This window comes from Periophthalmus magnuspinnatus, chromosome 5 (assembly GCF_009829125.3).
Source record: "Periophthalmus magnuspinnatus isolate fPerMag1 chromosome 5, fPerMag1.2.pri, whole genome shotgun sequence".
Lineage (NCBI taxonomy): Eukaryota > Metazoa > Chordata > Actinopteri > Gobiiformes > Gobiidae > Periophthalmus > Periophthalmus magnuspinnatus.
Window position 1 is genome coordinate 7,459,479 of NC_047130.1, and position 25,977 is coordinate 7,485,455.

Consider the following 25,977-nt stretch of genomic DNA (forward strand, 5'->3'; position numbering starts at 1 on the left):
GTAAACAGTTGTTGTTTTTTTGTTGTTTTTTAACCAAATGTGTGCTGTAAACCATATTTTATTAATTTGTTGGTTATGTTAGTAATGTAACTAGTAGTAATAGTTAAATATCATAATTTGAGGAAACGTATCACAATCAGCCCTGTATCAACGTGTAAATATAGGAAGAACTTATCAACCATCAGCCGCACTAGATTCAAAGTAATTGGTATCGGCATGAAAAATCCCATACTGATCGATTTGTGCTGGGTATGTAAGTGTATTATGCATATACTGTACCTTTCACTCTAATAACATCCAGAAATGTAGTGCATCTCATCTAATCTCATCATAAAGGAAGTCATTTGTCAGCGGCACCGCAGCGCTCAGATGTGGTCAAACATCACGGCCCTCTGATGCAGAAACACAAAAAAAGACAAGAGTTTTGAAAATGAGGTGTTTTGAGAGAAATGGCTTGTGCAGGGAGAGCACCTTCTCAGACACTCAGAAATAGAAACTCACACAGAGGGAGAGACAGAGAGAGTGAAGATAGGGGGATTTTAAAGTTTTCAGCCTTTCAGATATACAGCAGACCAGCTATGCAAACTATTAATACTAAAAATGATACATCAAAGCCAGACAGTCAAAGAAATTAAAAATGCCAGTTATGTAATGCTGAATCATTTCTCATTGTATCTATTTATGTACAGTGCACTAAGAGTCTTGTGTTGTTTTTCCAGACCTCTGCGTTAGAACTTGTTTAGCGTTTAGACCAAGTTTAAGTCTGATTTAATCTTGGTTTTGTTCTGCTGTAGTCCTAGTTTAGACCAAATTCAAGGCAAGGCAAGTTTATTTGTAAAGCACAATTCATACACAGTGTAATTCAAAGTGCTTTACAGAATAAGGACGACATTAAAATCACACAAATCTAAACATAAATAATCACAAATAATCATCATAAAATTAACATTAAAACAGATTCAGATTCAGATTCAGCCCGGCTTTAACGAAAGGAGCTCTATGCAGCTTTTCTAGTGGAAGGTCTGCCTTCTTGTCTCCATGGAGATGTTATTGCTTTGCCTGGAATGTTCCACAATATGGTATTACTTCCGTAAAAGGTTTCACACCAGCCCAACTACAGTGCTTTAAACGGCTTACATAATGAACAAATTTAAAAAAAAAAAATCTGAGATACAGTACGGTAATTCTAGACCTGAAGAACATCTTAAGTAATAATGAGAGTGAGAAACGTAGTGCATTTAAGTGAAAACTACGATGAATAATATATGGTTAGAGCGCTCTTAAAAGCTTCGGGGAAAGAAAAAGTGGAAAGTACATAAACACAAGATGAAGTCTGAGAAGGAAGGACAGATAGCAAACGTGAAATTGTAAATGAACCTTGAATGTACAGGTGACTGAGGAATGAAAGGAGATTAGGTTTGTGCATGGATGAACAATGCTCGCTGTACAAGTCAGAACTACTTTGTGCTGCTGCATTCTCCACTGGTTTGTGTCAATAATGTTTATACCAATATATATTGACTCCAATATCAATCTTAGTCTATTAGGTTACGGGCAGTGGAAGTAAGATCAGTGACAGTTAGAAAGCTATTGATCTTTATAAGGGCTGACTAAAAAACAAAACATGATAATATGGCGCTAATACCATTTTGAATACTTACAATTGTCTAAAAATGTAGTGTTTTCAGCTTTTTATCTATACAGTTTTCAATACCACAGTAAATAAAAATATATCTCACTAAGAGGTATATGAATGTAGTCCTGTAGTAAACGTCTGTCTCTCATAAAGTAGAAATAAATATGTTTTTCATGAAATTATACTTGGTTAACCTCACAGTGATAAATGTTCAAATCTATATCAGTTGTTTTGTTTATATGCTCTACCTAATGAAATCACACAGTGGATGGACAGAGATGATTACGCTGTTTGAAAAGTAAACTCTTGCAGACCTAAAATGTTATCAGAGAAGGAGTCAATGGGCAGAAGTCATTCGGAAATATCTGGAAAACATGATTTGAGCTGGAAGCCCATTCAGACATCCAGGTCAAGCTACTATCTGTTCCACATAACTTCTCCATTGCACCTGTCTCCATGTCTACCCTTCTTCCCCTTAGCCCCCTCTCTTCCTGTCGGTATGTGGCAACATGCATGTTCTCACCCCGAAAGTGATTGTACCTGATTTATTTGACAGGCCTTTAACCCGGCGTGTGCTTGTCCATCAGCATCAGGGAGACAGCACCCAAGGGCGTGAGAGAGCAGGACCCGGGATGCTGGCTCTCTCTCTGTGTCATTCAATGGCTGCAACCTCCGAGTCCACCACACTCCTGCAAATCATGTTTATTTTCGGTCCTGTGCAGAGAAGACAGAGAAGGCAGTCAGGCTGGGTCTGGGGTGCTTAGGGTCACATAAATTCTAAAATACACTTTACACAGCTTTTATCCAAATAAGAAAAGACATATTTTTACTTGGGTTAAAAAAAAATAAAAAAAAATAAAAAAATTAAATTAAATTAAAAAAGTAGAGTTATGACCAGTCTGCACTGTACTAGTTTTGTGCACTATACACATTGTAAATATAATAATAATAATAATAATAATAATAATAATAATAATAATAATAATAATAATAATAATAATAATAATAATAATAATAATAATAATACATTCAAATTTTAAAAATGAAATGCAAGAATCATGCTACTAAAAAGGATTACAAAATCTTATTGAAAAGTACCACATCGCCACCTGTAGTTAGTCAGTGACCATGCAAGAAACTGATCCCAAGTCCAGTTGCGCCCTCTTGTGGCTTTGGCGGTATGACAGAATTAAATTAAAATAAGCGAAGTAACTTATTCTTATTTAATTTTTTAAATGTCTTTTTTACGTTTAACATGTTTAGTTCCAAATAACTGTGCCTCGTGTATATAATACTTCTCGCTTTTAATATTATAGAGATTTTCAAAGCCTGTTACAGCAGCGATCAATCAAGTTACACATGTAGATATAAATGCATTTTTAGAAGTGTTGTAGCTAGTTTGACAAACAATCGATGCACTAAACGTCTCTATAAAACCTTTTAAACGACAAAAACTTACTCAACCTGCCCAAACTTTTCAAAAAAAAAAAAAAAAAAAAATCTGGTGTAATGAAACTAGAGTGACACGTTCTGTTGCAGTGGCAACTGCGGCAGCCATTTTGGGATTGTAGGATCAGCAAAGAGAATTCTTAAAAATTAATTAATTTAAGAGTTTAATTTACACAAAATTATAGATGTATGGTAAATACGCATTACCAAAAAATAAATAAATCTTTTTTTTTTTAAAATGGTCTATTAGTTCGCATCAGGATTACTAAAATGAATAACAATTAGGTCTTGTAAGCTAAGAACACTACAATTAAATACTCCTATTACAGTAAAAAAAAAAAAATAATACACTAAATCTGTCATAAACACAGGTAAACGTATTTACTTAATTGACTTTTTAAAAATATAGTACTCTTACAATTACCTTGCATAATATGCAAGGTAAATATGTCAGGATGGTACAGTCAGAACATGGACGGTAGTGCTGAAACAGACCTCTCTAGTTGTATTTTACTGGACGCACGCGCGGAGTGGTCGGAGCTCGGGCGGTCACGTGACCCCAGTGTTTACAGACATCCGGAGAAACATGGAGGACTCCTCTGGCAGTAATCCCCAGTCTCTCGGATTCACAGAGAAATTCAAGTCGTGGCTGTCGTGGTCATGGGCCTACGTGTGCTTCCTCTGGCTCGGCATGGTTCTGGTCATGGTGTACGTGCTGTGGAGCCCGCTCAAACTGCACGAAAGTCTAACCTCGGGTGTGTTAAAGCGGCTGCGAGCTAGCTATTGTTAGCATTAGGCTAGAGGGGATGGATGCAGTTAGCAGTGATCGAGAGCTGATTAGTTTGACATTTTGTTTCCGAGTATATTAGGTGCAGAAAATGAATGTGCAATATGTGGACTGTTGTGCCTTGTAAGGTCTAAGATTGCTTTTTAGGTTCTTGAACACTAGCTATATCCTTGTTCCTTGTATATCAAATTATTATCCTACTATTATATTTTGGCTGTGGTCCACTAAATAAATTCATAGTTGACAAAAGACTCTGTGCATATTGATAAGTCGACTAAAAGGAGGCATGGCATTACCAAAAACTCTCAAATCTCAATGATCTGACCCAAAGTTCATTGATAAGACAAGAAAAGTAGCCTGCTAATAAATTGTGTGTTTATTAGAGATGAAACAAGATCTTTGCCACAAGATCTCACAAGACAATATTGTCTATGTGTTTATGTTTAGTTTGCACAAAAACAATGTTTGGTGGGAATCTATAGTTCCAAATAGCAGGACTACAATGACAGGAAAAATATGAAATGAATAAAAAATGGTGAGGCCAAAATTGAATTATTTATTAGAAATGGGGTAAAAAATGTTCTCATCTCTAGTATATATGTCTAAAATGTGTGAAATCTGTTTCTAACTCCATTCATTCGCCTTTCGGTTGTAGTGCATAAAGATCTTAATATGTGATTTGGACAGCGACACATTTACCTCTCAATAGGATGAACTATTAATGTGATCATTGGTTTTTTTTTTCCCAGCGTCAGTGTTTTTGAATACTCTGACCCCCAAGTTCTATGTGGCTCTCACAGGGACCTCCTCCCTCATCTCTGGACTCATTCTGGTGAGATTTTAGTTTATTTTCCTGAGTGTTTTTTTTTTTTGTTTTTTTTTTAAAGTATTAGGATAAGGTATTTTTGTCAAGTTATATAAAATGTGAATACCCAGAGGCATGTAATTATTTTGTAATAGTAATTTGTCAATTTTATTACTCACCACAGAACATTGCAGAGCAACCATGCATCCTAAATGAAATGTGTTGATAAAAATCTTTCTTTGTTGTAATCAGGAAAAACTTTCAAAACGATTTTTAGAAAACTATAGGCTAAAATAAAAAGGCGTGGAACAACTCCATTACCTACATTGTCCCATCGAAAACACCAATCACACCATAGTTTCTTAAGTATTTGGATGGAAGCTCAATTAGTTTGCATCTTAAAATGTCCAGAATTTACGATTAGTCTAACTGAAATTTTTGTCTTTTCTGATGTCAATACTGAATCTGTATTGTGCCCCTCCTTCTGCAGATATTTGAGTGGTGGTATTTCCGTAAATATGGAACCTCCTTCATTGAACAAGTGTCAGTGAGTCACCTGCGCCCCCTGCTGGGAGGAGTGGAAAGTGGGTCTACAACTGGCCTGTTCTCATCTGTGAATGGAGACGCAGAGCCCAGACCCAGTGTCTCAGGTAAAATGTTAGAAAAAGTATGTCATGGTGTTTATTCATGACTGTGCAAATGGTATAAGCATTTTGTTTTTAATTTGTTCAGAATGCAAGGTGTGGAGGAACCCCTTGAATCTTTTCAGAGGAGCAGAATATAACAGGTGTCGTATTTTGTGTTTTAGATATGCATGCCATCTCAGAATAAGTTACGTTCACTGTGTAATGTAATGATACTTATATTATGTGTATATGGTTCTATGAATCTGTCCTAACCACCAGTGGTGATGCTTCAGCAAAGATGATCATTCAGTGCTTGAAGCACCATCTTTGGCAGTCAGAACAAATGAAATAGATCTGTATGGGCAATTGTGCAATGAGATGTAACAAATACATGATAAATAAATCATATTCTTGTGATATGATTCTTCAGGTATACTTGGGTGACAGGAAAGGAGCCCCTAACATACTACGATATGAATCTGTCTGCTCAGGACCACCAGACCTTTTTCACAGGAGACACACAGCAGTTAAGGCCAGAAGACACAGGTGAGTGTCCGCTTACACTGTGCAGCCAATATGAAGACCATGAAGTCACCCAAGGGTGACGTCTATTTTAAGCACGTGTTGATCACCTCATTACAGTGATGCAGAAGGCCTGGAGAGAGCGAAATCCCCAGGCACGGATCAGAGCAGCTTACCAGGCCATAGAGTTAAATCATGAGTAAGTGGATTGACATTTTGCGGATTAGATTTTGATGGTCATTTGGTAATATTTTATACCAATTATAATTAATTTACCAACATGTGAAAAGTGTTAAGTGCTAGATTTGTAGAATTCAATTTTGTAATTACACTTAGTCACCTGGTGTTTCAAATATTTATTAAATATATCAGTAAAAACCTACAACCTCATTTAATATTCATGGATGCATACATTTATTGTCCCTTTCAATCAAGTAAATATGTCTTACCACTGTTTTTTTTTTTTTTAAACCACTGTCTTATCTGTGTAGGTGTGCAGCTGCCTATGTTCTCCTCGCTGAGGAGGAAGCCACAACTATCACAGAAGCTGAACGTCTCTTTAAAAAAGCATTAACTATTGGTAAGAAAATTATTCTTTAAAACCTTGTAAAAATTGATTGCAAAATGTTGTTGAGTTTAAGTAGTAAAGTTGTTGCTGTTTTGCTCCTAGCTGGAAAAGATATTAACTTATTAGTGTACATCAAGCGCAGACTGGCAATGTGTGCGCGAAAGTTGGGGCGGATCAAAGAAGCTGTTAAAATGATGAGAGACGTAAAGTTGTTTTTTTTAAATAAATATTTATAAATGTCTTCAATATTTCTGACTCTGAATACAAATCTAATACTGATATGAATCTGTCTTTCAGTTAATGAAGGAGTTCCCATTATTAGGAATGTTAAACATACATGAAAACCTATTGGAGGCACTTTTAGAGCTACAAGCCTATGCAGATGTCCAAGCTGTTCTTGCCAAATATGATGGTACAGTAAATTTATATTCCACAGTTCAGTGTCACTGTATAATGTAAATGCAAAACAAATTGTTTATATTTGTTTCACAGACATCAGTTTGCCAAAATCAGCCACTATATGCTACACATCAGCTCTTTTAAAAGCCAGGGCTGTATCAGATAAGTATGTTACATTTCCATCCCTGGTTTATTTGTTTATTTTTGTGTTGTATCAGTATCTAGATTCAAATAGTACTGCTGGTAATGCCATTGTAAGGGTGATTTATAATGGTGTTCTGTTTTGGTAGGTTTTCTCCAGAGGCAGCGTCCAGACGAGGGCTCAGTACAGCAGAGATGAACGCTGTGGAGGCCATACACAGAGCAGTCGAGTTCAATCCACATGTGCCAAAGGTGAGTCACATGAGTCCCCCCCCCCAACAAGTGTTAAATAAATTACATTAAAAATGTATAAACGTATAAAAACAGAAACCATGCTAAGTGTAATTGTTAGAGAATAATCATAACTAAAAGTTATATAAAGCAGAAACCTTTAAACATTTGTTGATGGTTTTTATGCTGATCTTTGTTGCACATATAGGTTTCAGGTTTAGTTGATTTCTAAAAAGGAGACATTCCATACATTGACCAGCAGGTGTCACTCTTACCTTTGCAGTAATTGGCAGTAATTACCAGTCCTCATGAGATTCTTTTTCATAAAAAATCCCATAATTAAAATCATGTGATATTGCTAATCCATTATTCCAGTGTCCAGATTATATATATATATATATATATATATATATATATATATATATATATATATATATATATATATATATATATATATACAATCAAATCACCTAATTCACTCGGCTTTTTGGGTTTTGTATATTATTAATACGTACTTATGAAATACACAGTTTAGTATCTGTTTTGTCTTTGTACAAGCTTTTGTGAGTAGAATAGAAAGTTTGCGTGTGGGAGAGGATAAACGTCAACCGTGACTTTGATCCATCCTTTGATTTTAAAGTGAAGACCCCCATCTCCAATGCCCCTGCTCTCTCCCTATGGGCCCCACAGCAGAGCTCTCTCCTCTAGCTTTCCGTCATCACCTGCCCGCAACCTTCATCTGCTTATGTTTCTTCTCTGTGTCAACTTACTTATTTGAAGAAAGGTGAATATAAGACCGCAATGTTATAGAATTTTCAGAAAATAGTCCATGCTAGTATTGTGTCTATGAGTCATGTGGCAGTGTGATGTTATGGGTTTTCTGAGGTGAGCTGCACACCTGTGGCTAGTACTGTAAGTCATTTGGTGTTACATCTAATTATCCTTTTCCTGTTTTGTGTCCCTTCTCCTTCATTTTGTTCATCTTAAATTTAGTTTTGATCATTTTCCTTGTTGTTTATCATTTTGGTTTTGGGTCATATCCTCCCTTTTCTTCAATATTGTTTACTTGCTACATCTTCTATATCTGTTGTTTGCATTTTCCTTGTTACTGTCCACCACATCTTTGTTTCATTATAGTTCCTTCTACCCTTGTTTCCTTCCTCCCTCTCTATTTCTGTATTGTCCTTGTAACCATGGAAATATTGATACTATTCTAGACTTTGATTAACCTTGACATGCGTATGGCAGGTCATTGATAATCATGCTTATTCACGTCATAGAATAAGAACTAAAAAAACATTTACTGTTAGACATTTGCTGGCAAAAATAAGTGATTTCAATACAATCTGCACTCTAGAAAAGTCAACCTAAATGTATAGCACTTTTTATTGTTTTTTATCATTCCGAAAGTTTGACTTCATAAAACTGGTTACATATTGGAGCAATTGTGGTGTAGTCTATTTGATAATGTGAATGAGACTCATCCATCATCCAAACTGAAGTCACTGGGTGGTTGGCAAGCTCGTCAGTGGCAAGGTCCTGGGAGTGGATGAGATTTTCGTTGAGTATCTTAAGTCTCTGGATATTGTGAAGCTGTCTTGGCCTCCCGTGGACCCACCACCTGCGGGAGGAGCCATGAGGGGCGGGTGCGGAGAGATCCGGGCAGCAGTCGAAGGCGGGGACCTCGACGACCGGATCTCCGGACATGGAGACTAGCTCTGGGGACGTGGAACGTCACCTCGCTGGGGGGGAAGGAGCCTGAGCTTGTGCGGGAGGTTGAGCGTTACCGGCTAGATATAGTCGGCCTCACCTCCACGCACAGCTTGGGCTCTGGAACCCAACTTCTTGAGAGGGGTTGGACTCTCCATTTCTCTGGCGTTGCCCGCGGGGAGCGGCGGCGAGCTGGTGTGGGCTTGCTCATTGCCCCACAGCTCAGCCGCTGCGTGTTGGGGTTCACTCCGGTGAACGAGAGGGTCGCGTCCCTGCGCCTTCGGGTCGGGGACAGGTCTCTCACTGTTGTGTCGGCCTACGGGCAAAACAGCAGTGCAGAGTACCCGGCCTTCTTGGAGTCCCTGGGAGGGGTACTAGACAGTGCACCAACCGGGGACTCCGTTGTTCTCCTGGGGGACTTCAACGCCCATGTGGGTAACGACAGTGACACTTGGAGGGGCGTGATTGGGAGGAACGGCCTCCCCGATCTGAACCCGAGTGGTGTTTTGTTATTGGACTTCTGTGCTAGTCACAGTTTGTCCATAACGAACACCATGTTCGAGCACAAGGGTGTCCATCGGTGCACGTGGCACCAGGACACTCTAGGTCGGAGGTCGATGATCGACTTTGTTGTCGTGTCATCTGACCTCCGACCGCGTGTCTTGGACACTCGGATGAAGAGAGGGGCTGAGCTGTCAACCGATCACCACCTGGTGGTGAGTTGGATCCGCTGGCGGAGGAGGAAGCCGGACAGACCTGGCAGGCCCAAGCGCATTGTGAGGGTCTGCTGGGAACGTCTGGCGGAGCCCTCTGTCAGGGGGGTCTTCAACTCCCACCTCCGGGAGAGCTTCTCCCTGATCCCGGGGGAGGTTGGAGATATGGACTCCGAGTGGGCCATGTTCTCCACCTCCATTGTCGATGCGGCTGCTCGTAGCTGTGGTCGTAAGGTCTGTGGTGCTTGTCGCGGCGGCAATCCCCGAACCCGGTGGTGGACACCGGAAGTAAGGGATGCCGTCAAGCTGAAGAAGGAGTCCTATCGAGCCTTGTTGGCTGGTGGGACTCCTGAGGCAGCTGATGAGTACCGGCGGGCCAAGCGTGCCGCGGCTCGGGCAGTCACAGAGGCAAAAACTTGGGGTTGGGAGGAGTTCGGGGAGGCCATGGAGGAGGACTATCGGACGGCCTCAAAGAGATTCTGGCAAACCGTCCGACGCCTCAGGAGGGGGAAGCAGTGCTTCACCAACACTGTTTACAGTGCGGGTGGAGAGCTGCTGACTTCGACTGGGGATGTTGTCGGGCGGTGGAAGGAATACTTTGAGGATCTCCTCAATCCCACTGTCACGTCTTCCGAGGAGGAAGCAGAAACTGGGGTCCCAGAGGCGGACTCGTCCATCACCCTGGCTGAAGTCACTGAGGTGGTTGGCAAGCTCCTCGGTGGTAAGGCTCCGGGGGTGGACGAGATCCGTCCTGAGTACCTCAAGTCTCTGGATGTTGTGGGGCTGTCTTGGCTGACACGTCTCTGCAACATCGCGTGGCGGTTGGGGACAGTACCTGTGGAATGGCAGACCGGGGTGGTGGTCCCTCTGTATAAGAAGGGGGACCGGAGGGTGTGTTCCAATTACAGGGGAATCACACTCCTCAGCCTTCCCGGTAAGGTCTATTCCAGGGTACTGGAGAGGAGAATCCGACCGATAGTCGAACCTCGGATTCAGGAGGAGCAGTGTGGTTTTCGTCCTGGTCGTGGAACACTGGACCAGCTCTATACTCTCCATCGGGTCCTCGAGGGCTCATGGGAGTATGCCCAACCAGTCCACATGTGTTTTGTGGATCTGGAGAAGGCATTCGATCGTGTCCCTCGTGGTGTCCTTTGGGGGGTGCTCTGGGAGTATGGGGTCCGGGGCTCTTTGCTAAGGGCTGTCCGGTCCCTGTATGACCGGAGCAGGAGCTGTGTTCGCATTGCCGGCAGTAAGTCAGACCTGTTCCCGGTGCATGTTGGACTCCGCCAGGGCTGCCCTTTGTCACCGGTTCTGTTCATTATATTTATGGACAGAATTTCTAGGCGCAGCCAGGGGCCGGAGGGGGCCTGGTTTGGGAACCACAGGATTTCATCTCTGCTGTTTGCAGATGATGTTGTCCTGATGGCTTCTTCGAGCCAGGACCTGCAGCAGGCACTGGGGCGGTTTGCAGCCGAGTGTGAAGCGGCTGGGATGAGAATCAGCTCCTCCAAATCCGAGGCCATGGTTCTCGACCGGAAAAAGGTGGTTTGCTCTCTCCGGGTGGGTGGTGAGTCTCTGCCCCAAGTGGAGGAGTTCAAGTATCTCGGGGTCTTGTTCACGAGTGAGGGAAGGATGGAGCGGGAGATTGACAGGCGGATCGGTGCAGCGTCTGCAGTGATGCGGTCGCTGTATCGGTCCGTTGTGGTAAAGAAGGAGCTGAGCCGGAAGGCGAAGCTCTCGATTTACCGGTCAATCTACGTTCCTACCCTCACCTATGGTCATGAGCTCTGGGTCATGACCGACAGGACAAGATCGCGGATACAAGCGGCTGAAATGGGCTTCCTCCGCAGAGTGGCCGGGCGCACCCTTAGGGATAGGGTGAGGAGCTCGGTCACACGGGAGGAGCTCGGAGTAGAGCCGCTGCTCCTACACGTTGAGAGGAACCAGCTGAGGTGGCTCGGGCATCTGCTCAGGATGCCTCCTGGACGCCTCCCTAGGGAGGTGTTCTGGGCATGTCCCACCGGGAGGAGGCCCCGGGGAAGACCCAGGACACGCTGGAGGGACTATGTCTCTCGGCTGGCCTGGGAACGCCTTGGGGTCCCACCGGAGGAGCTGGAGGACGTGTCCGGGGTGAGGGAAGTCTGGGAGTCCCTGCTTAGACTGCTGCCCCCGCGACCCGGCCCCGGATAAAGCGGAAGAAGATGGATGGATGGATGGATGGATGTCTTGGCTGACACATCTCAGCTACATCACGTGGTGGTCAAGGACATTACCTTTGAATTGACAGACCAGGTTGTCCCTTTATTTTAAGAAGGGGGACCGGCATGTGTCTTTTAACTACAGGGGAATCACACTCTTCAGCGAATCCGACAGATAGTCAAACCTTGGATTCAGTAGGAGCAGTGTGGTTTGGTCTCAGTAGCCGAACACTGGACCAGCTCTATACTCTTCATTGGGTGCTCCCTCATGTCCCTCATGGTGTCCTGTGGAGGGTGCTCCAGGAATATGGGGCCCTTTGTTAAGGACTGTCCGGTCCCTGTATGACCGGAGCAGAAGCTATGTTCGCTTTGCCAGACCTGTTCTTGGTGCGTGTTGGAATCCACCAGGGCTGCTCTTTGTCACCCGTTCCCTTGTTTTTATAGACAGAATTTCTAGACGCAGTCAGGGGCTGGAGGAGGTTCAGTTTGGGGGCCAGAGGATTTCATCTCTGCTGTTTGCAGATGATGTTGTTCTAATGGCTTCATCAAACCAAGACCTGCAACATGCACTGGGGTGGTTTGCAGCTTAGTGTGAAGCAGCTGGGATGAAAATCAGCCCCTCTAAATCCGAGGCCATGGATCTTGACCGGAAAAAGGTGGCTTGCTCTGTGCGGGTCGGTGGTCCTTGCCTCAAGTGGAGAAGATCAAGTATCTCGGGGTCCTGTTCATGAGTGAGAGAAAGATGGAGCATGAGATTGACAGGCAGATCGGTGCAGCGTCTGCAGTGATGTGGTCGCTGTATCGGACTGTTGTGGTGAAGTCGAAAGGCAAAGCTCTCGTTTTATGCACTACAAGTGGTCGAAACTAGTTTCCTCCACAGAGTGGCTGGGTGCTTCGAAGAGATAGGGTGAGGAGCTCAGTCATACAGGAAGAGCTCGAAGTAGAGCTGCTGCTCCTCCATGTCAAGAGGAAATAGCTTATCTGGCTCGGGCATCTGTTTCGGATGCCTCCTTCCCTGGATAAGTGTTCCTGACATGTCCCACTGGGAGAAGGGCCCTGGGGAAAACTCAGTACATGTCTCTCTGGGAACTGGCCTGGGGACAGAGATCCTTTTGGAAGAGCTGGATGAAGTGTTTGTTGAAAGGGAAGTCTTGGCCTCCCTGCTCAGACTGCTGCCGCAGCGATGTGTCCCCAAATACAGTGGAAGAAAATGGACGGGTGGATAATGTGAATGAGTGATGTTTCTTCTTACAATAATCGTAACACAAACATTTTACATTGTGATCTTACTTTTGACCTTATTCAGTCTTTTCAGTGAATGAGCTGCAGATGACACATTTCTCCACCAGTGATTCTGCAGAGTTCTGCAGGGCTGGTGGCTTCCTAAACCAGCTTTATATTTACCAGATCCAGATCTCATCTATTTCATCCAATTACTGATAAATTCTCATCCCATTCTCTCTGTCCTTTTCTTATTTACTTCTGTCAAGACAGACATTGCCTAGTTTACTTCTGAGATTGGCTTTTTAGTGCATAAATAGAGCTAGAGTGAGGTTATAGTAAATAAAGATGAATGGGATTTCATTTGAGGAAGTCCCAGAAAAAGCCTTGATATTTTATTGCCTACGTAATAACTATTTTCATTATCTTTTTCTCGCCAATATTGGTTTTGTCCATTGCATTACAGTTTGTTTTGAGGAGAAGGAATTTAACGAATCCAAAACATATTACATTCATAGCATTATCATATGTACTTTTTTTTAATTGAGAATTTACTACTACTACTACTACTATATGCCACTGACACAATAACCCTAAAGCAAAACAAAAATCTCCCCACTATTGCAAAGAAAATGTACATGTATTGAGCGCCGAATTATATTTTTCCATTAACTATTTATTGAACGTTTATTGAAGTTGATATTGAAGTTGTCAAAAGTACTAATCTATACAAAGTCTCGTATCAAAACTAGACACTCATTTGAGCAAGTAAGTGTTTGTTTGTTTGTTATTATTATTGTCGTGGTATCAGAATCATATTAAGTTTCAAGCCAAGTCTGTTCTTTAGCATATATAATGATTGGCCTATCTACAAGAGCAGCAAAAAAACAATCTAAAATGTTCTTATACCAATATATCTTTATCCATAGCATCTCCAAATACAGTCTCATAAATAAAGCCTACTGAAATAACAATATTTTATCACCCCTCTCTTCTTTTGATAAATGCATGTCTGTCGAGTCTATATGGAGAAACAAAAACGTCCTGATATGAGCGCTCCGTAGTGGGGGCAGATTAGAACGAGGAGGCGGCTTATGAGTTATGCGCTGTGCTTATGACTGGCCCTGGATAAAAGGAGAACACATGAAACCCAATCCCTCCATCAAAGAGGCGCAAGCAGCGGAGAAGCAGACCGAAGAACAAGAGAGGGGGGCCTGTGTGGACGGAGGTGTCACCAGGTCTAATGCTTTGGCATGCAAGGAAGGACAGCTGAGCACCCGGCCACTCTAAATGGTTAATCTTCAAACATGGGTCGACATGAGTGCCCTACTGTACAGTTTGACCACAGCTAGCTACCAAACCTGGGAGAAGAAATGAGGACAAGAAAGTAGACAGTTGCAGATCTGTTGTTCTTTGTCTGTTGCTAGGGTATGTTGTTAGGTTTACAGACTTCTAAACTGAACTGTAATGTTAATTTTATGTGTTGGAGCGGTTGCGAAGGGTGAGAATGGTTAAGAAGGATGGGAGCGGTAATGTAAGGTGATGTGGATTCAGGTAGTGTTGTCAAAAGTATCGCAAATCAGATACTAATCAATACTAAAACTAATATCAAAACTAGATACTCATTTGAGCAAATATTCATACTGCAAAAAATCACATCAATGCCATTTTGAGCTTCAGCAGAACTAGCAAAAGATCTCACAGTAACAAAGAAAGTGCTTTTATTTTGTGTTGAAAATTACATTCTGTTACTGTTCTGTCCTTGGGCAACACCATTGACTGCATATATAAATGGACGTAGCTAACTTGCTAGCCGCGGCGTTCCAAATAGGAAGTGATCATGGGTGAGCTTCCGGATACATCGACTCCATTTCACCTTACTTTGAAAAATTGTCACCCCTCTTTCTGTAATTGCTGCAGTGAGCCTCGTAATTTTGGTCTTAAAATGTTCATATTAACCTGCTCTACATGATCCTGGTGTTTTTAATTTGCTATTTTGTCCGTGACTCAAGATATGATTCAGTCACAGTCATTGATAACAGACAAATCAGGCGCCTTCACTCGTGCTAGCAACAGGTTTAATTGACAGTGTTGCTAAGTGGGAAGGGGCGTTACCTTCAACAGCCTTGCTCTGGATTGGCTGGATTGGTTGCTATGATACTCACGGTCAGAACTCTGCTCCAAATCCGCTTCATTTGACTCGAGCTGGGTGACGTCACACTGACTTACCCAGTACGCTTCTTTATACAGTCTATGGGCCAGGCATTTAACCCACCTCACCCCCAGTGTCTGTGCACATTGATGTATGAACATGTGGGAATGGGTGTGTGGGTCGATGTTGTAAAGGTAGAAAAATGGTGTCTGTATGTATATGTGACTGTTTACTATTTTACCATTTAGCAGTTTAGCAGTAGATTGTGAGTGGTCCAAGGTTGGGAGCTCTTTACAATGTAGAGAATGGTCCTGAAGGATGAGAGTGGTTCAATAAGGTGATGAGAGTCCTGGTGGTGGGACCAGTTTAGAATAGTGAGAATGGTTTATGTGGATGGAGTGGCTTAGTAGAGTAGGCACGGTTGTTGTCCTCCAGCCATCGATTAGTTGATTAATCGTTCGATGGCGTCTTAGTCAACTAGATGTTTTATTATTATGCCATCCACAGCAGGGGGAGGAATGCATAGGGAAACTTTGCTGGAGTTTTGTGAGTGACTGGAATGCCTTTTCACAAATGAAGACACTGGTTATGTACGTATGTTATTGTGTGAAATCCTAATAATTTGTAGAGTTTTTACCAGCGCCATGCCAACGCCGCCTTTATGGTCAATTAATCAATGTACATGTCTTTCTAAAGTCAACTACAGCCCTAGGTTCAAGGGTGAGAATGGTCCAGGTGGGTGGCAGTGCTAAATACTAGTCACTGGGAGGGTGAGGGTGCTCCAATAGGGGGCGAGTGTGGTCGGGGGAGACGGGTGAGGCAGGATGGATGGTTGGATGAGCCTGTGACCATGGAGGGGATTAGACAGGATTAGCTCGTGGCTAACCTTCCCAAAGTGTCTGAGATCTGCAGCGCTGTGAAGCCGACCGCCTGGGAATCCAGCCAGGAGGCCCCCATCCCACCACATGGGTTTTGTTTGACACAGTCCTATGCCACACCGGGCAACGCACACATAAATTACACGAGTGGTGATTCATCAGAGTGGACATAAGAGCAATAATAGCCATACTAGCGACAAATCAGGATTGAAATCACATGTAAAGCAGAAGTTAAAGCCACATTCTGTAACTTTTTAGTAAAAACAGACTAAAATAAAAGCATGTTTGTTTGTTTTTTGTTTTTTTTTCCAATTTGGTTGTGTTTATTGCACTGAAAAAGCGTCCATCCTTACTGTGAGCAGGCTTGCATCACCACAAACTTGACTCTCATTTGGCTTGGAGAAGGGCCCACTCTTGCTTGTTTCCGGGGAATTATTGTTCACTCTGCTATAGTCCACAGTACAGCATAAAACGTAACTAGAGACAACATTTTTTTCTCATTATTAATTATAAATCCTAATATGTTACTATTTTAAAGGTGCATTATATAACTTTTTGAGTAAATTGTCCATCAGCTCCTGGTCTTCATGGAGATGTTATTACTTTGCCTGGAATGTTGTACAGTATGGCATTGAACTTTTCTATCTCCATGGAGACAAGTTCTTGACGCCACCAAGTCAAGTCAGGTCTGTGGAGAGCCACCCTCACTCACGGAAAGAATTTATGTTGTTCAGGGTAACATTGAGCAATAAAAACACCTGTATTTAAATAAATGCAAGACAGTTACACAGTGCACCTTTAAAGAGATCTGGGACCTTTGGGACTTGGGATCTTTGTCAGGAGTGAACCGATTGACTCCCCAGGACAAACTTGTGCTGCAGGGGAACAGGAGGGGTGGTGGGTAGTGTCACACATTCATGAAATAAATGCACCGTACTGAAACAATAACACACACACACCCACACACATACTTTTGGAGAGTCTACCCCTCCCTTCATCCAAAAGTGCCTCACATGAAGAAAATATGTTGTAGGACAGGAGCCAATAGATTTACACAATAGATTGAAATAAAGACATTGCGGTTTGTGGAAAAATAGATGATGGAAAACAGTGAAATGTAAAGTTTCATTACAGTTCAAATTATGGTCCAAATTATGGTGTATACAGTATTGTTGTAATGATACGAAATGTCAAACTTAATTTTGATACTTAGGAATAGACTTGATACTTAATTCCGATTCCGATACCACAATGATAATGAAAGTATAAAAGTACTTTTTCTTTAGACAATAGAGTGTGAGTTTCAACATTAAATCGTAGTACTTTCTTTTGCATGACCATGTGGCCTTATATCTGTGTAATCCCTCAGACTTCCAGGTAGGTTCCATAGTAGGCCATGGGCGTATACTAGTCTATTGGGGTCTTACATTTGTTCTGATACAGCTCAAAATCATTCTAAAGCTATTCAAGAAAAGGTTATTTTCTGTCCTGTGAATGCATCTTTTTCAGTATCAATACCTGCTCAAATGAGTATCTAGTTTCAATGCTAGTTTTAGTATCCATTAGTATCTACTTTTCGATACTTATGAAAACCATAGATGCAAATAATAAATCGGAAAGACTGTAATTTTTGAAATACCATAGTTAATAAGTATCTGCATTATTCTGCATTAAAAAACTGCTGACCCTGTTGTTTAGATCTGTACAAACATGTTCTGAAATGTTATTTGTATTAGTTTGTCAGTTCTTATTTCATTCTTTTTGTAAATTGTTCTGGATGTGTTTAAAATGTGAACTTTAAACATAATCCTATTACTAAAACACAAATTGCAATTCTAATGTCAGTTGCACTGCTTGTCAGAAAAATGTTTATCGTTCAGCTTGAGTAAACTACAGTTACATATTTTCTTTCTCTATCTCTTGTTGCAGTACTTATTAGAGATGAAGAGCCTGATTTTGCCTCCAGAGCACATCCTAAAGAGAGGAGACAGTGAAGCGGTGGCATACGCCTTCTTCCACCTGCAGCACTGGAAGAGGGCAGAGGGAGCCTTAAACCTACTGCACTGCACTTGGGAAGGGAGTAAGTGACACACAGATTGTTTTGGTCATAGGGTGCATTTTATTTATTTATTTATTGAAAAAAAAAAAGACATTTCAATAGTACTGCATTCTTGTACCTTTTTGAATGCCATGTGGATTTTCCATCATCACAAAATTTAGCAATTTATGTGACACTAGTAGCTAATCTGTCAGCAGTGGTGAAAGAAGTTTTCAATTTTGTTACTTAAGTAAAAGTACAGATACCAGGGTAAAAAAATACTCAAGAAAGTGTATCACATGAAAAAAATCTACTTAAGTAAAATGATTAAAGGACTTAAAAATGGACTTGGTAAGAAGTAAGAGAGTAAAAAGTAAAAGTATTTCGCAGAGATTTTGAGATCTAATTAAGCTTCAAATGTAGTAATTTTGATACAGATTTGTGCTGAATTTTGTTCATCAGAAACAATTTTATTTTTATTTTTGTTTGGTCAAACTATGAGTGTGTTAAAAATAAACCTTAGCCTTTTCAGCAGGTCTAAAACAATAAAAAGTACTTTTACTTTTCAGTCCTGTTCAAAAATATAGTGGAGTAGAAAGTACAGACACCTGCTCTTAAATGTAGTGAAGTAAAAGTAAAAAAGTATCCACTTTAAAATGTACTAAAGTCAAGTACAGATACCTAAAATGTATACATAAGCACAATACTTTACTACTTTAAACTCATTGCGATGAATAATTAGGATGATAGGAGTGCATTTGACTGCTGCACAGGTTAAAATGGTCTAGTTCACTTTTCACATTTTTAAGACTGCCTCTTAAAGATCTTCATGAATAAAGTCTGGAGAACCAAATGAGGTTTCTTCAAAAACTTTGGTCAAAAACTATATGATGAAGTTACCTACACATCATCATAATATTTAATCAGATGTGGCAGTATCTAAGTGGGACGCTGTATTATTTTGTTATTACTGACAACAGAAATGACAAAAATATGCTCTTGTTTAAACGTAACTGAATTTTTTTTTTTAAATAACTGTTTTTTCTAATCATGATATTCTTCCTCACAGCCTTTCGAATAATTCCTTATCCACTGGAGAAGGGTCACCTGTTTTATCCTTACCCAGGATGCACAGAGACAGCAGACAGAGAGCTGCTGCCCTGTAAGTGAAGCTTTACAACCACTTCACAAACGACATGACTAACTGTATACATAGAATGAACTACTGTTATGTTGTCTCTCTAGCTTTTCACGAGGTGTCTGTGTACCCAAAGAAAGAGCTCCCATTCTTCATCCTCTTCACAGCAGGCCTTTGCTCCTTCACTGCCATGCTGGCCATGCTCACACACCAGTTTCCAGAGCTCATGGGTGTCTTTGCCAAAGCAGTAAGTACAGCCACAGTGAGATGTTGCATGCAGTCTACACATTCAATCATTACCCTGCCTAAATCCTGCGGTTGATGACTTAAGTTTGTTTGGCTGCTAATTAGCCTAGCAGTAGTAGAGTTAGGGGGAATGGCAAAGAATTGTACTTAATTGTTTTATCAGTATTGGTGTTTTTATTGCACTAAAAACATAGAAAAACATGCATCTTTACTGTGAGCGGGCTTGCATCTCCACAAACCTAACTATATGGCTTGGTGGACAGTCTTCTTCTGCTTGTTTCTTTGGCTATTATCTTCCACAGGATGGCATAAAACTTACTTATCTCCGCGGAGAATGTTCCAAAGTATGGTTTTAACTTTCTATTTCCATGGAATCATGCAGCTGACATACCATTACTTTAAGAATACCATTAAGTAAAAATTTTAAATACAAAGCAGTACCCCAAGAAATAATCAAGTAAGAGTAAAAAAGTATTTTGAGGAAAGTACTACTCAAGAGTAATTTTAAGTGTCAAAATGTAACGTCTGATTTATAATTTAACCTTAATTAATATTGAAAGGATAAAACATAATCACACAATCTGTTTTTTTCAAAGGGTAGACACAAATATGAGAAATTTAAATAATAAGCAGTGAATGTAAAACAGAAGTTCAAATCATATTCATTCATCATATTGTCAACATAAAGCTTTTGTCACTTATTGTGGGAAGAGTAACAAAAAACTTTTACTCACAAAGGAGTACTGTTGCACTGTAAAATATATTACTCATTTAGGAGTAAAAGTACTGTACTGGTCATTCTACCCTGAGAAGTACAATTCTATGTAAGACTTGCCCAATTAAATGTACTTCTGTAAATTAAACGTAACTCTTAAGTTTTAGGGATGGGTCAGCAATATTATTATCACCACAATAAACTTCACTCCCACTTATTCAGCAATTAGCAGTCACAATTTTCTCCAAATCTCACTCTGGCCCTCATTAAACAGTAGTTGAATTGTGCACTTGTCTTGACATTCTCATTAGCTCATAAAAACCCCTAATCTGACTCATTTAGCACTAATTTACTGTGTCATTAGTGTAGAAAGCCGCTGGTGTTCATTTTTTTATCAAATTTGGCAACGTTTAGAGTTACCCTGTTTACTCGCTTCTGCCTATACATAGACACATAGCCCCTCAGCAAAACAAGGTCACGAAGAACATCTAGTGCTTAAGCTGGTGTTATGAGAAAGATAGGGTTTTACAGCAGCCCAGATGGGTCTGTTTTGTGTAATACATAAATGGACTTCGTGTAAAAACGTTGAGAGGGGAACACTACGGACCGCACTCCTCTGAGAAAAAAGAACCTTGAGTCTTGAATCTGCTGAAAATCCATACACAGAAGTAATTTTCCTTAATCTGTGCAATCTTGATAACATGTAATTTTTTGTTGTAATAGCTTTGCAGTTTTTGGGCTTACTACATTGGGTTGGTAATTGGCAATACCAGTACATGTACTATTCATGCAACATATGTCAGAGCCAGAAATTAGCACTACATTTACATAAGCTATAGTACTTTTTATTGGACAAGTGAAACAGAACTATGGCATCAATATATGTGCAGGTTTTGTTAAACTTCCCAAATAATAATTAAGTTGTTGGAAATACCTGATTTGTACTACAGTATTATTATTTTTTAAATATCACCCTTGAAATGTTCACAGTGTTATAAAATAGGGCTAGATCATATCCATTCATTTCCAATCTAAGCAGGGACTCCCAGATTTCCCTCACCCCAGACATGTCCTCCAGCTCCTCCGGTTCGACCCCAAAGTGTTCCCAGGCCAGCCAAGAGACATAGTTCCTTCTGTCCTGGGTCTTCCCTGGGGCCTCCTCCCAGTGGGAATACCCGGAACACTTCCCTAGGGAGGCGACCAGGAGGCATCCAGAACAGATGCCCAAGCCACCTCAGCTGGCTCCTCTTGATGTGGAGAAGCAGTGGCTCTACTCCGAGCTCCTCCATTGTGGCTGAGCTCCTCACTCTATCTCTACAGTTGCGCCCAGCCACCCTGTGGAGGAAATTCATTTTTACCACTTGTACCCACGATCTTGTTCTTCCGGGCCTTACCTAAAGCTCGTGACCACAGGTGAGGGCAGGAATGTAGACTGACCGCTAAATTCACGCTCCATCCTTCCCTCACTCATGAACGAGACCTCAAGATATTTGAACTCGTCCACTCGAGGACTCTCCGCCCACCTGGAGAGGGCAGGCCACCTAGACAATATGACAATAAAAATGTATTCATGATCAAATCTCCATGACAGTTATTTTGGTGATTATTTTTTGCCATGTGGTGTTTCACTGATTCTCTTCAGTGGAGCTCTAGGCCCAAACAGATACTATTTTGCACCCACTTCTGATTAGCCTCCAACATGCTTTTAGTGAGTGACAGGTGGAACTGTCCAATTACAGTGAAGTCTGAATGTTCAGAAAAAGTAGATAACTTTAATTACCTCTTAATGGCTGTATATGTACCATAGCCATTAAGATACATACATATATACATACCTCAATTAATATATACATAGACCTCAATTAATGCCAAGGAGATCAGCTCCATGACCTTTAAGCATCCATAAGTCTTAATGCATTTATGAACTATACAAACGGAAATCAAATGAATTTTTAAACTTTTATAATGCATTATATTGCATTGCAACAGAATGTAGTGTGTGATGAATTTGTTGCATAAATATACTGGGACAAATTAATCAAAGATAGTCTAAAGTTTATGTTCACATCGTGTAAGCACATTTAATTATCCACGCTTTCCACAAACAAAACCGATAAAATGATGAGGCTATTTTCACTGAAAGAATGTGACCTCCCTCTTTCCTGTCATTTCAAGTATTTCGCCTCCAGCTCCAGTCTGCACTCTACTCGTGTGCAGATCGATACTACATGATGTCAATTCTGACTGAGATATCAAAATGATCGATTCTTATGCAAAAATATTTAATCAAATTTCATAAAAACAAACAAAATTTCAGTCCAGTTTTGAAATGCCATAAGCTTATCTGCACATATATTTAATATTTAGATCAGTTCAAGCTGGGGTGGAGTGGATTACACTGGTTTAAGGCCATCGGAAATGGTATTGAATATCAAGTCTATTCCTTAGTATCAAAATTGTGTGCGAAATTTTAGTATTGTGACAGCACTACTTGCTTTTATTTGTATTAATCGGTAACAGATCTAAACAAAAATTGGCCATCATTACTTCACTCACTAGTCCATCTACTGAAGTTCATTGTATTTTCTGTCTTTCAGTTCTTCAGCACACTCTTTGCTCCTCTGGGTTTCTTCGCAGACAAGATGGAGAGCTTCATGCCATCCAGTTTTTGGCACCAGCTGACCCGGATTTGACCAGTCCTTCTCTCTCTGTCTCTCTCTCTCTCTCTCTCTCTCTCTCTCTCGACACACACATAACAAAAGACTAAACACTCCGAGATAATGTGTTTGCTCTTCTCCTGTCTTCAGCATTACAGCCCACTTCCGCAATTGTAAGTTATCATGTTGGCTGAGGTCGTATCAACACAACCATACGAAGACGCTCTCGAGTAATTGTCCTGCAGATCATTGAGTTTCCTAGAACAAACTGCATATAGTTGTCATTCGTCTTTACTAAAGCACTTGAGTTTAAATACAGGCTGCTAAATGTATACAAAATGTACATGGAAGCTTGTACGACTCCAAATATGAATCAACAAAAGTATTGCGTATATAGGAACGCATTAGGAAATGAATGACCCATTTTAAGTACTTTTGTGATTAATGGTCTATAGGGTAGAGCTGCACGATTATGTAAAAAATAGTCACATTAATTGAAATTGTAACTATTCAACTGATGATTTTTGCTAAGAGAGAAAGTAGCATCAACACCCCTAAAAAGATACAATCTACGAGCAACTTTACTCAAGGAAAAACGTATGTACACCTTGAACACTAATGAGTTCATGTTATTCACGATTAGCCTACTCAATTAAATATTTTTAGTAACTGATTAGAGCAATGGTCATAATTGTAATTGAAAATTGATTCACTATAGAGAGTAATTAATTCCAAAATATGTTATAGAATGGAAACAAATTGGTACATAACACACTGCTAAATGTAATTCCTGAACTTTAATTATAAAGTTTTCAAGCTTCCAAGTTTATATCCATCTATAAACTCTCACTGAAAGTTGTATGAGACACTGATATTCCCTGATAACTGTACAGGCCGTCTGGAAGTCTGTGAGAAATCCTCCAGCCATGGGCCTGATTTACTACCTTAGTGTCTACAGTGTATATAGTGGCCCTGCAGTTGTTGCCATGGCATGACACCTAAGCACTATATCACTACTGCGACCTCTGAACCCCAACATCCACCAGGAAATGGGATCGTTACTGGCACTGTTAGGGTTTCCCATGCCCATGCCAATCATTTAAGTTGACAAACCTGCTCTGGAGGAGGGTTATGAAATTAATCGCAGTCAAATCGAAATCACAGTTTGAATTGACACAATTAGCAAATCACGAGGTTTTACTCTCCAAACAACAAAATACCCTCTATGCTAACCCTATAGTTTAGATCTGTACAAACTAGGCTTATCAAAAGTATTGGGAATCAGATATCGATACTAAAGCTATTATCAAAACTACATGTTCATTTGAGTATCGATATTGCAAAAAAATCAACAGGACAAACTGTTTTAGTGCATTTGAGCTTTATCAGAACAGATATAAAACCTCATGGTAACATAAAGTAAAATTGCATTCTATTACTCAAAAAGTAGCATTTTTTATCTTCAATCTTTTATCATAACAATCAGTATCGAGTACTGAGTCAATTCCTTTGTATCGAAATCGAGTTTGAAATTTTATTCTTGTAACGTTAGTACAAACACGTTGTGAATCAAACATGTGAGTCTTCTATTAGTTTGTTCATATTTCAGACTTTTTGTCAATTCTTCTGGACATAAATCGTTTAATCTCAATTGCAATGCTTGTCAGAAAAATCTCAATGAGTTTTAATGATTTAATGATGATCAGATTTAAACTGAAATTAACTGCTGGATAAAAACTCTCTTAGCTACTTGAGTTTCTAGGAACAAAATACAAGGATGTAAAATGCCCCTTGGAGAATGCACAGTTGCGAATTGAGATTTCACAATACATTGGGGTAGATGTGCAAAAGTAATGTGCCTATTAGTGCCTCTTATATGGAATGTTTAATGACCTTATAATAGTTTGTGTTATTTATTGAATTGTAATGCCTTAGGATAGGGTGTTAAAATAGTGTTGACAACCATGTAGTTTTTAAGTGCCTTTTGGTTTTGGATATTAGTGCCCAATAACTAAAATAAGGAAAATTTGACACAAACTGAAATGAGAGCAGGCCTACATGCTGAAGACAGGAGAAAGTCTAAAAAAAAAATGTAACCACCCTTAAAACGTTTAATGGCAAAGTCACAATAAATACCAACTCAAAATACTGTTGCAGTTGTTTGGTTTATTTCTGTTTCCTTGTTTAAGTAAGTAGTTTTCTAGGCCCCGACTGAACTGCTTTCTGATTTTGTAGTCATCTTGAGAACCAAAACACCTTATTATAACATAAACAACTTGGCCATCATGCTCTATGTTTTTATAAGTTATCAAAAAGAGCTACATTTGATTTGAAAATGTCTACACCATATCTGGAGACAGAGAGGTCACAATTTATGGAATTTAAAATCAAAATCTTACATACAGTTCCTTTAAGTTGTGTGAATTTGACTTTTAAGAGTTTATCCATATTAGAATGGCGTTCCTTCACCATTAGTTTACTCAACGTTGTATTTGGCAGTTTGGCAGTGCGATTCCAGATCCCACAGATTAAGGCTGTTGTTGTGTCCCTGGGCAAGACACTTAACCCACCTCACCCCCAGTGTCTGCGCACACCGGTGTGTGAATGTGTGTGAATGGGTGAGTGGTTCCTTGATGTAAAGTACTTTGGAGTGCCCTGAAGGTAGAAAAGCATTTTATAAAACTATGACCACTTACCATTTACACATATGTTGAAATCCTGTATTGTCTTGAGGCTTGAGTTCTCAAAAATATCTGTTTTCACCTACTCCCATCCCTGCCCTTTCCTCTGTACTTTACAGTTATTCAAATTACAACTCTGGACTATACATGTAGACTACAAAATGTCATGTAATCATTTGTCTACACACTAAATGCACTGAAGTGAATATCTGCTGCTTGCTTCAGTGAAATGCCAGGTGAGGTTTATCAATGCTCTAATTTTAAACAGGAAGTGGATAGATTAGTTTCTTTAAGCCGTTTTAGATCAATATTGCATTTTACAATGAATACAATGTTAAATAATAATGTACATATGAAAAACCAGAATACTAAAAAAACGGCATAAGACGTCTCCTTTCACATTCGACTGGAACTTTATAATGCAAACAACAACTCTATCTCTTTGTTGTGATGATAGATGAAGGGC

At 40.3% G+C, this 25,977-nt stretch overlaps 1 protein-coding gene across 1 annotated transcript; it reads left to right on the plus strand.

Annotated features, from left to right (window-relative positions):
* The first annotated feature begins 3,649 nt into the window (after positions 1-3,649).
* st7l (suppression of tumorigenicity 7 like) lies at positions 3,650-24,972 on the plus strand. The gene is made up of 15 exons (XM_033966632.2): positions 3,650-3,840; positions 4,622-4,704; positions 5,168-5,327; positions 5,410-5,464; positions 5,734-5,849; positions 5,946-6,024; positions 6,317-6,405; positions 6,496-6,596; positions 6,691-6,805; positions 6,886-6,958; positions 7,083-7,185; positions 17,966-18,116; positions 19,144-19,236; positions 19,320-19,459; positions 22,771-24,972. The coding sequence occupies exons 1-15, from the start codon at positions 3,672-3,674 to the stop codon at positions 22,864-22,866; spliced, it is 1,623 nt and encodes a 540-aa protein (XP_033822523.1). The 5' UTR covers positions 3,650-3,671; the 3' UTR covers positions 22,867-24,972.
* The last annotated feature ends 1,005 nt before the right edge of the window (positions 24,973-25,977 follow it).